The 12,057-nt window shown below is 36.0% G+C and overlaps 1 protein-coding gene across 2 annotated transcripts; it reads right to left on the reverse strand.

Moving 5' to 3' along the window:
- Positions 1–2,306: 2,306 nt before the first annotated feature.
- On the reverse strand, positions 2,307–4,155 carry LOC148867211 (pathogen-related protein-like). Of its 2 annotated transcripts, none has more exons than XM_088975094.1 (5): positions 3,936–4,155; positions 3,611–3,767; positions 3,244–3,376; positions 2,842–3,140; positions 2,307–2,594 (listed from the first exon to the last, which is right to left on the reverse strand). In XM_088975094.1, the coding sequence occupies exons 1-5, from the start codon at positions 3,974–3,976 to the stop codon at positions 2,427–2,429; spliced, it is 798 nt and encodes a 265-aa protein (XP_088831220.1). In that variant the 5' UTR covers positions 3,977–4,155; the 3' UTR covers positions 2,307–2,426. The 2 variants fall into 2 exon arrangements, with proteins under 2 accessions (XP_088831220.1, XP_088831219.1); XM_088975093.1 differs by having other exon boundaries at positions 3,611–3,776; positions 3,936–4,074.
- Positions 4,156–12,057: the final 7,902 nt, after the last annotated feature.

Genomic DNA, 12,057 nt, shown 5'->3' on the forward strand with positions numbered 1-12,057 from the left:
GTTAACCCAACGGTTATCCACAACCCAACCCAACCCAACCCGTTTAAATGGGCGGTTGGGTGACGGGTTGATCACACAACCCACCAAGTAAATGGGCGGGTTGGATACTAGGTGGGTTCAGCGAGTTGGGTGAAAAATTGCCACCCCTACCTATAGTTTGCAACTTATTTACTTTAATCAACCTTTTACTAAGAAGTGTTTATTTTGCCATCTAAATACAGTAACATGATCACATGAATTAAGTAAAAAACGTTCATGGGTATGGGTTTTTGATTGTTTATTCCAAAAGTAATGTTAAGATTTCTTCATATAGAAAACAAAATTAACCAAATAGAGTGATTACTTGTGTCTTACTAAGGATAAAAATGGTATTTTCATTTTTATTTTCTTTTGATTAAATTAATTGAAATGGACATTAGGGTCAAAACTGTCATTTTCTATTGTCATTTAATGGAAGGTCGAGTAAGTAAATAAATTGCAATGTAAAGGGGTGTTTTAATAAAATGTAAACTATAGGATAGATTTTAGTAAATCCATAAAATTGTAGGGGATGTTTTAGTAAAATGTAAACTATAGAGTAAATTTTAGTAAATCCATGAAACTATAGGGGTGTTTTAATAAATGACCCATAGAAAAAATACTTTAGTAGTCCCTTCCTCAACTTTGATGCTACCAAATGTTTTACTTATGTTCCAGCACCGTGCAGAAATAGAAGAGGGGATAAACTGAAGAGGTTAGATTGGATTAAGGTCCAAACTTTGGCTCAAGCCAAGGTTAATGTCTAATCTTTCCAACCCAAACCCCATAAAAACTAGTGCCAACACAATGTAAGATGGGCTCAGATGATTTGTTCAGGTTTGAAAGTCCTTTCATCATGTATTTCCAACAACTACAAGATGGCACAAAATGTGTCCACTACGAAAATATTGTTTTTGGTTCATCACTTCCATAGATGGTAAACCATGGTTTTCAAACCGTTATTGATTTGGACGATTGGACTATTTGGCCCTGAAACCGTTTAGTCAACCAATTCCACTGTATCATTAAATCAGAATCTTGTCAAAAACCATTAACTTAGTTAATGACCCACTGACCCGGGTAATCAAATTGTCAACCCATTCGACCCATACAACAGTTTTTAGCTATTTTTTATTTAAATTAATTTTTTTTAGTTTTATACTTTATTTAAAATTGAACGAATCATCCGTTATGATTCATTGGCCCAAAAACCAGTGACCAAAGCAGTTCTAGTTCCGAGTTGGTTTTTAAAACATTGTGTGGCAAACTATGAATTTTATGCTGGATGTTCTGGATGTTTTGTTAAATCTGAAGTCACTAGAATGCCTACTTCCATATCATGGAAGCAAGAACATCCATTTTGATAGAAAGTCTGCATTTTTCTTCAAGTTTGAAAGTGAAAATTTACAAGACGATAAATTCTATTCTCCCTTTTATTAATACAACAGCTTCTTATTAATGCGGCTTTCTTCTTCACCACATTATTGTGGCTGATTCCTATGGCGTAGATATCTTGCTAAGATCAAAGACCGAGAGAGATGGGTGTGAAACATGGACCGACCCATGCCATAGATGGTGACCACAGCATGCATGTCAAGTGCTGAATTACTAGTAAGGATGGATGAGAAGGAGAGTGGTGGGCAAAGACAAGGATATGTGGCCGATCCTCCATTTCTGCTGAGTTACTGATGATGGTCCTCTACGTTGGGCCATTAGAATTGGAAGGAGAGTGGTGGACAACGACAAAGATATATCATATATGTGGCTGATCCTCCGTTTCTGCTGCCCATGAATATAGGGACCATTAAATCATGGTCCTCACTCCTCTACAGTGGGCTACCGTGGGCCATTAGAATTGCCTACCCAATTTGGAAGCTCGAGGAGAATCCATACTTTGATGGTAATAACGCCCATTATATATATATATATATATATATATATATATATATATATATATATATATATATATTGTATTGATGGTATTGAAAGCTGATGGATTACGATTACGAGTGGGTTCATGAGTTCATCCTTCCCAATTGGGAAAAATAGACGATGGTGCATTAAAACTCTACCAAATGAGAAGTTGCCATGTGGAGAACTTGACATGCATTCAGTGATATTATGTAACCTGACCACCAAAAAGCAAAAGTATCATGGTTGGACTTATCAGAATAATTAAGCTGATCCAATACCATCATGGGGATTTCAATTAACGATAGATCGATGGATGGACAGATATCCTTCTTGTGACTTTCTTTGTGAGGGCCCCTCTCGCTTGTTTTCCATTCTTTTCACAAACTTGTATCATTTATATAATGAGATATAATGAATAAGACATATGGTATCAGAGAAAAATATCAACACCAAAGGGTGTAATATGGAAGTAGACTGCTGCTCATATGAAACGCTTATTTGGATGATGAATCGCCCTTTAAGTTTAAGAAAGGACAACCTTGAGGAGGAGGGTTGTCTTGTGCTGTGGCTGCAGAGACCAGTGGTCCCTTCATTAGACCTCCAAACAGCTCTCCCGGGTCGTAATAAATCTCAACCTCTTCAGCTCTGAGAGACTCATCAACCTGTGAAACCGCAATAGAAGAAAGTCATTAACTCATCCAGTCTGGACCGTAGTAGGATGACTAACTTGAATTCATTCTCTGTTGCTGAAATTAACTATATATACTGGGTAGCAGGTTGAATGGGAGGGGGCCGGCCAATTGTTGGCATTATCAGAATCCATGAAAACATGCTCCAGAGTACTTCATTCTAAGAGAATACAAAAGAGGATTCAGTAGAGAGATGCTGGTAGCTAATAAGTAATTATACCTTGAGAACTCCCATCCCATAAAATTCAACCTTCTCCCCTGTGGGAGCATGTCCTTTGAAAGAACCTTCCATGAAACCCCAGTGCCTGAACTTGAAAGCTATCACAGGTGGTCCAGAGTAAACGCTCAGCACCTCCCAAGCAAACCCACGAGGAAAAGCCGTTCGGAAGACGTCGTGAGACGACTCGAAGTTCTCTTCGTTGGCCTTGTAGTACTGAAACTTCTCAAGAAGAGAGGTCTTCAACAATGCGTTGTAGCTCCCAAGTCTAAGAGTTTCTTCCCCTGATATTCCTTCTCTCCCTGCAGTTACCGCACGTCAACCTCAAAACCAAAATTAATTAGGTCTGTTGGACGACTGATGAAACTTGAGGAGAAGGAAACAGATGGAAGTGGGTTGGCTCACCATTGACGAATAACTTGAATTTCTCTGGGTTGATGGTTTTAAAGTCCTGCAACTGTGTCTTGTGAGAGAGCTCCATCTCCCATGTTTTGACAGCATTCTGCACCGTTTCCTCTAATGATCCTTTCGGCCATTCCTGTGTAAACCAAGAAGATCGTTAATAACAAGGAAAAAATTTAATATTATATTGATGGGTTTGTCTTTCCTCCCCACAAGATCTCATCAAAACAAATTGGGAATATAAAAACTGTAGCAGAGCTCTTGAAAAATGCACAACAGATGGAGACAAACATTAACACGATTTCAACAACAACAACAACAGCAGAAACAACAACCGATGGAGGTGTTATAAGGGATACGCTTACACCACCTTTGTTCGACCTTGTTCGAAGATTTGGTTAACCAGATTATAGATAGGAGGGCCACCATGTCTCCATTTGGTGTTCTTTTCTGCTTCCCCATGCATGTGAGATCGGTACTTGTCTGCTACAACTGTACCATTGTAAATTTCCTCAGCGGAAGACATCCTGAATTTTCTTCACAGAGAGAGAGAGAGAGAGAGAGAGAGAGAGAGAGAGAGAGAAGAAACTAATTAATGAATAATGGAGACGAGTAGTACTATTAATTTATAGAGAAGAAGCCACTGGAAAACGTATAAAGAATGAACCATTTTGGTAAACAGAAATCCAGAATACCAGAAAGATGGTAAACAAACGATTGGCCCTATCTTCTCCATGCATGGAACCACCTGGATGGATGGGATGATACATGGACAATCTAAACCATATCCACCGGTTGAGGGCTGAACCTTAATTGATGGAACGATTCTCCATTAATTTGAGAATTGTTGAGAGATATTTTTATAGTCGAGTACTGATCGAATTCCATGAACCGGGGCTAGACCCATTCTCTTTCAATTCCTTTATTTTGTCTTCTCTTGTTTTGATTGTATGTTGTGTGTTGTTTTCATGTACTTGCATGGTCAAGATTTTCTCCAAGTTTAATTTTTCTTTTTTATTTGTTGAAATGCCATTTTTTCCCATGGCTACGCTTATGAAGCTGATAACCATCTACTGGTTTTTCTTTATACTCCAGTTTGTTGTTTTTTTTTTCTTTATTTTTAATGGGCAAAATAACTAGTTGTACTCTCCACTTGTTAGTTGTTAATAAACCATTGGAGTGAGGTTGTTTTATGGATTCTTTGTTAATTAATTAGTAACTCGTGAATCCATTTTATGTGATTATAGCAAGATGCAACCATTCTGTTTCAGGTTTCATTAAGACAGACTATAACAAGCAAAACCAAACCAAACAGATTAGCAAAATCTTCCTGCATTTCACCTGGGGCATTTAATTAAGGTTTTAATGTCTATATCCACTAGAGGAGAGGTCCTTGTAAAGACAGATAAACAGATTTAATGATTATGGGCACAAGAGGAGAGAGAGAGAGAGAGAGAGAGTTCTGGTTTTTGGATGGTCCCCTTGTCAAACTGGGTATAAATGCATTTTATTGGTGAAGACATTTTGGGGTGTACAGTGCTTTTGGCGCTAGAATTCATCTGTGGTAAAAGCCAGACCTAGCAAGTTGTTGGCCCTGATTGTTCGGTCCAATGGTCGTACGGTATGGTCCAAATGTGTTAAACTGGATGCATGCATTCTAGGCTCAGTTTGGTTCCAGTGCAAACTTCATTTGCATTTGTGTAAATGCATAAGCTAGGTGAAAATTCTGATTTGCTTGTGCTTCAGACTTGCCTTTGTATTATTTGTTTTTGAGAATTAAAATAGGAAATGAAAATAATGTTGTTCCCACCCTATATGCAAGAGAATGAAAGGCAGTAGGAGGATTTTATTTGTTTAGAAATAAGGTAGAAGCTAGATGACGTGATCCCCATTTATATAAGAGAAAATTAAGTAGATAAAAGGTGGTGCAAATTTTGTATCAATTTTTGGAATGCAAAATTTCCAAGATCAATTAATGCAAATAAGACAAAAGAAAATACAAATTTTAAATTAAATAAGAGTATAATAAATCATGATTACAAACAAATTGGTCCAAAACTAAATTAAGTGTCTGATTTAGATTTGCACTGCAAATAAGTATAACTTTTTTTAGGCTCAGTTTGAGAAGACTACAAATGTAAATATATACAGTATATACAAAATAATGTAAAACATGAGGTTTTGTACTTACACATCTGGATTTGTACTCCTTCCAAACTAAGTCATTAGGGAAAGGTAATCATCAAGGAGCATATTGTGTAAGAGCCACATGCGGGGCGGACCACTCAGTAAGATTGATAAATATCGGAACCAAATTTATATAAAATAGGGCTTACACCATTCCGAACTCACAGTCCAACCACTTGTCTTTTCCGGACTGTACTTAACCATCTATGCACCTGTAGCTCTCTCTTCAATGAGTCCGAGTCTGTTCCTTACACAGCGCGCCTCATATCGACCTTACGCATTATTTATGGAAAGTATATGGTAGAATGTGGTTGTGAGGTCGGTGTGAGATGCACTCTATGAAGAACCGATTCATTTTTATCCATTTGTTCTGGCCTCGGGCCAAACCATATTGAGGGTATTCTCCCGTATGAATTGTTTTTTCATGTTAATAATAGGAAAATTAATGGTTTGTTTAATTTAAGTAATTTTTTTTTTATTTTTTTTTGTTTTATTTATCAACACCTAGTGATTCACTAACCTCTTAAATTTTGATGGAATCCTCCACTTGTCATTGTTACAAGTTCTAATGGTATAACTAAATAAAAAATTATGAGGGGGGAGAATATAGGGACTATAGCTTATGAAGGCAACTTTTGGGCCCTAATATCAATAAAATTAATGTTTTTAATAAATTTTCAAAAATAGGTTAACTTTTAAAAATAATATCAAATAAGGGCAAAACACTGTTCATCTTCTTCCTCTTGTAGATTATTCATCAGCGCCGCCACCCACCACCGCCTACCTCTGCCGCCTCCGCTCACCTCCAACAATGCCTATGCCCACCTTCTTCCTATTCCAGTGTGCATTCCACTGCCTATGTGCTTCCCTCTACAAGGTATATACCCAATAAGAAAACTTGTATACACTAAAGAACTGCTTGGTTCATGATCATAATTCATGAATGTGTTTGATAATTTTCTTTTCTTTTACAGGTTATCCTCCCATATTTTTTCTTGGTCGACCAACTAACCAGCCAGGTCTAATATCTGAAACAATAGTACTGTAACAACATCTTCAGGCTGGTTAGTTAATTAACAAGTGGTGTGTATGTTGTTATACTTGTTTTAACAAGTCCAAGCAAACAGAAGCCCGGAGCTGTACATCTGCTACTATGGCTGGGGAAATTATGAAAAGAGAGAACACAAATGCAACGTCAGTAGCGTTTACAACACTTTCTATTTCATTAGTGTGCTTGACGCTTTTACGAAGAAAAAGACTGAATGCAAGCATACAATGCGCTCAAGTACTTGTCAATGATTGTGGTCGTGTCATGAGAACAACTTACAGCTAGGGGTGGCCACGAGCCGAGCTATTCATGAGCTGCTCGAGCTCGTCTCGACTCGGTTTCAACCGAGCTTCAAGCCGAGCTCGAGTCCAATTTACAAGCTCGATTAATAAACGAGCCGAGTATATATATATATATATAATAAAATTATAGAAAATAATATATAATACAAATATTATAATTCTTAATTTTTTAAATATCAAATAAAAAATATTTTTATATATAATTTTTTTTATAAAACATTTTTTTCTGAAATCAAGCTCGAGCTTATGAGTTTTTGATTCGAGTCGAGCTCGAACTCAATGTTCTAGCACAACCCTTACTTATAGCTGCAAAAGGTAGAGATTTGGAAAATCCTGGTAGTGACGACTTCAACCATTTCAGCAGTGGGAAGCACATACTGGGGGGCTTTTGCAGCGTCACTCTAAGAATCTCCAAAGGCAAAGGTGGGCAGAGGCATTGCTGGAGGCGGCGGCGGAATGAATGATCTGCAAGAGGAAGAAGATAAACAGTATTTTTGCCTTTATTTAATATTATTTTAAAAAAGTTAACATATTTTTAAAATTTTATTAAAAGTATTACTTTTATTGATATTAGGGCCCAAAGATTGCCCTTATCAGCTATAATCCCAAGAATATATGAAAACCCCAATTTAAAAATAGTTTGGATCTTAAGGCTTTGTTTTGAAAAAGTGTAAATATAAATTTCTACAACGCAAATACAAGATTTTAAAATAACTATACAAGGTTTTGCATTGTACATATTTGTATTTATATTCTTTCCCAAACTGAGCCTAAAACAGAAAACAGAAAACAGGTTATTGGTTATATATGTGTTTTGTGTTGTTTCAAAACTTGGACTGCTTTTTGAAAAAATAAATAAATAACTTGTTTTCCATTTCAAAGCAAATATACAGTTTAGGAACATGTTTCTACTTTTCTGCTTATATGATAATTTCAAAAACAATGAAAAGACATTCAAGTTGTAGGATATCTCCATAGTGTCCATTGTGAGTACTGAACTAAAGATTCAGTTAAGCTGATTCAGCTACTTTGAGAAAGGCTGAAGTGGACAGCCCCAAAAATGACTTACAGCTTCTTTGGATTTTTCACCAAACATGCTTACATGGTTTAAAAACTGTCTGTATAGGGCCCACCTTGGAAAGCCAGAAGCGGCTGTGCTTCAGCCCTCCCAAACGGGCATTAACTAATGTTGTTTATCGATATGACTCCGGATCTTCTGCCCACGCCTACCCACAATACACCACCCCCATGAATTGAGAATATCTCCCATTGCATAATACTATGCAGAGGATGAGATTTCTCAATGTGTGACTACAATAAATGTGGGCAGGAGATCCGGACTCTATTGATATATTAAATCATTTGTGAGCCCAGATGTCATAGCTTGTGCTGACCTGAGGTGAGAACGGTAATTGACTTACTGATGGTGGTGTTTGGTGCATTTTTTGGCATGTTTTTCGGTTTGTGAAAATCTTTTTTCATTTGATATTGCGTAGATTGAAAGACGCAAAGATGAGCGTGCAAAAAGACCAGCTAAAAGTTATGAAGTTTCAAATGAAGCTTTTAGTCTTTCCACATCGAAAATAGCATTTTCAACTGTTTTTAACAGCTTGATAGACCACGATGCCAAGCATACAATCTTATCCTTAAAAACAAACCCCCAAAAGCTCAGTAATCTTCTTGTCTACTGGGCTGTTGAATGATATAGAAAGACTCGTCAAACAGCCCCAAGTAGTGGTAAGTTCAATTTTAATTTGCTGTGGTCGTTATTAGTAAAAGTGCTGCTAAAGTTCAAACCAGGAAGGCATAGATAGAAGTAGAGATTATAAATATCAAAGCCAATGCAAATGCTGCCCCAATCAATACTGATGCTTTCTTTTTGTTCAGAGACATCGTAGAGATGTCTTATTTCCTTTTTCCTTTGTCAGAAGTTCGTGCAATGGTGCTGCTTATGAATTGGCTCGAAGAGGTCGTTTGATCAAAGTGTTTTAATTTTGTGGATATGTCTGTCCCGACTGGTTATTCTCTTTTAGTTCAAGTTGACTTGCCCTAATTTCTTCTGTTGTGATTTGTGTTTTGGTTGTTTGCTCTATGTTCTGCAAAATCTTTGGATGTTTTCTTTCTTTCCGTGGCTATGGCCACTTTAATGGAAAGCCTCTCATATCACACCTGAGACTTGGTTACATGTATTTTTTGGAAAAAATGTTTTCTCAGATCACTAATTGAAAATTGGAAAAAGGTGTGGTTTGAAAAAACTTCTTTTTTGGTGTTTTCTTGATTTTTTACTGTTACTAACAATAGTATGCTGATGTGGCAATAAAACCCGTTTATTTAGCTGTAATTGTGCGAAAAACCATTTGCTCAAAAAACGTTTTATGAGAAAACAACATATCAATACAAAACCATTTGATCAAAAACACCTCTCAAGAATCTTAATTGGTTCCAAACATGGCCAAACTGCTAGGTCTGATTGTGCCAGTTTTGCTGGTTATGAATGATAGAATGGATGCTCTCTGTCATTACTTAGATATCTCCATTAGGGGTGTCAATAGACTGGTTTTGGCAACCAAATCAAAATCAATTTGAATGGATTGGATATACCAATAAAATATATTGAGTTGGACCTGTCCATATTTAATGGTCCAAAGTTTTTATTGGATTGGATTGGACCTAGTCCGTCTGTAATGGATTCATATTGGATTGGGTCAAATTGAACCAAATATCCTCTCCATTGATAAAAGATATGAATACAGATGTTAAGTAATCAAATTTTGGTTGGAATCAATCTAAATTAAAATCAATTTGAACAAATTGAACAGTCCAAACATTAAATTAGACTGGTCAAAAATGATTTAAAATATTTATCGGATTGAATTAAACCTGATCCATCTATAATGAACTCATATTAGACCAAATCCAGTCCAATTAACACCCCTATCTCCATCACCACTGGATTTCCATCTGTAGAGGTCTTTAAAGAGTGGTCGGTATATTTTCCACTCAGTTAATTGAATATCTGTGTGGTTTCTCTATGTAAAGCCCTGCGGTTAGAGAAAGCCGAACCAATTATAATGATCGTATCGTAGCTTACAAATTATAATATGTACCAGTTGCTGCCTATTATTGGTTTATCAAGGTTGATTGCTGGTTCATTAATTGCATTGCTTTCATTGATGGTGCCATCGTTACTTGCAACGCTAAGACCTACGTCAATGTTAAAATATCAATAAGATTCTTTCAATATGGGCATATTGTATCTGTATTTATAATCACATATGTGGGATGCCAGATGTGATATGATTGGGTTTGTGTTTCATGAGCCATGTGTATCAGCATCATACACATACACCTCCGTATTAGGCCTTGACAAATTTGTATATTTACCACTTTTAGATTAATTTTGAACTTTAATAAAAATTGAAAAATATAAAAATAATTAATATGCTTTATTTTACAATTATATGTTAAAATAAAACAATTATAAATTAAACATGAAAACATGTTTATTGTTTAAAAAATAGTTATTATTGATATAAAAATAATAAATAAATATTTTTCTCCAAAAAATTAATACAAATTAAAAGTTATAATTATAAAAGCTGAAATAGAGTGATAATTATTGCATGTTGTGTACAAGCTCTACAACCCCAATATTGCTGATTGTAATATTTCTCCTCATATAACCTATTAATGTGCATTTCTCAAGTGTTTATACCTTGTCCATAAATAATTCAATTATATATTTAATATTATTAGTGTATTTATATGATTTATATACATTTCCTAAGTGTATTCAAGCATTTTCATATATTTCATTTATATCCATGCATTTTCAAAGCGTATTCATATCCAAGTTATTCGATACATCAATAATTGATACCGATACTTCAATCATTTACCTACAAAAATTCCGATTCTTTCGCATATGCTACAGCAGTAATCGGTGCTTTAGCTAAAAATGGATTAGGCAAAAGAGGCAAATGATTGCATAGAATAGAACAGATGGTGAGGACAAGAAATCTTTGGTTGTCCACGTTCTACTGTCTATAGGCTCTCTCCATGTGACATGTTAGCCCATACACTTCAGCACTGTTTACTGTCACATGGAGTTCATGTGGACTGATGTTTTATGCAGGAAGAGCCCCGTGAATAGCTCATAGCCTCGTACTGTCAAACATAGAAAGCCATTTTTTTCGTTGAAAACATGGAATTAAATTTGGGTTTAGTTCTCCACATTCCACAAGAACTTGATTCACGAGCACTGGGTAAGCTCAGTATGGAAGGAGTACAAATACATACCCAATAATACAAAGTATGAGGTTTTACACTCTACATATTTGTATTTGTACTCTTTCCAAACTGAGCCTTAGACTCAACAGAATGTACCATGTGTCAGCTGCTTAGAAGTCAGCACATTACTTATTATACGATGGCCTACAATCTGCCGGTCAAATTCAACAGTTGTTTCAGAGTAAAAGGTTGTTGGCCTCGTATCCTGGGGACACTACTTTCGGACAGAACTTGAAAGTAGAAAGGTTACAAGGCAGACTATTGAAGCAGTTATCCCTTGGAATATATGGAAAGAGACGAATGCCCATGTTTTCGAAAATGAACACAGCTATGAGGAGGTCATAGAAAAGAGAGCAATAGGAAACCTGTTCTCTTGGCTGTCTGCCCATAAAGATTTTCATGGAAAACCCATAAATCAGTTCTTAAAGTGAAGAGTCTTCATAAACCATCAAGATCAATGTGAAGGAAACAAAACATTGATACCGCTGTGCTGCATCTTATGATTTAAGTTATCATCTCAACCCTTGAGGTAGCCAATCTAACTAGTTGATTGCATCACGTTTTTTTGCAAGTTATAAGGTAAATTGTCATTAATACATTCCACACAAGTTACCTCGACTTAGCTGCGTTTGAATTAATTTTAGAATAGAATCAAATCTAGTTAATTTGGCATTGCTTCAGGTTACCTTGAGGTTAAAACCAGTGCCAGGCCAAAGTTGGAATAGCATTCCTCTTTCTAAGACTATCTCAAATTGCATTTAGAGATATTAACATTGGTCATGACTAGACGTTCTTGCTCTGTGGAAAATTTCCAAGTAACCACAACCAAATATTAGCAACAATACCAATCCAAAGTCTACATAGATTAAACCATTGGCTGATGTGAATTCAAGCTGTTACAACTTGATTTCCCCAAATAAAGCTAAAGCAGATTTGGAATGCCATCTACTGAAGTAGCAGTTGCAGATTTAAAATCTTCAACAAATGAAT

This window comes from Nelumbo lutea, chromosome 3 (assembly GCF_056320005.1).
Source record: "Nelumbo lutea isolate HS-2025 chromosome 3, American lotus-T2T, whole genome shotgun sequence".
Taxonomy (NCBI): Eukaryota; Viridiplantae; Streptophyta; class Magnoliopsida; order Proteales; family Nelumbonaceae; genus Nelumbo; species Nelumbo lutea.

What these genes read in the sequence shown, in the direction of transcription:
- LOC148867211 (XM_088975094.1), bottom strand. Translation starts at nt 3,976, where the DNA reads ATGGAGAAGATAGGGCCAATCGTTTGTTTACCATCTTTCTG. An exon ending in GTTTGTTTACCATCTTTCTG is followed by an intron (nt 3,768 to 3,935) that starts GTATTCTGGATT and finishes AAGAAAATTCAG; the next exon opens with GATGTCTTCCGCTGAGGAAA. An exon ending in ATTCAAGTTATTCGTCAATG is followed by an intron (nt 3,141 to 3,243) that starts GTGAGCCAACCC and finishes CGGTAACTGCAG; the next exon opens with GGAGAGAAGGAATATCAGGG.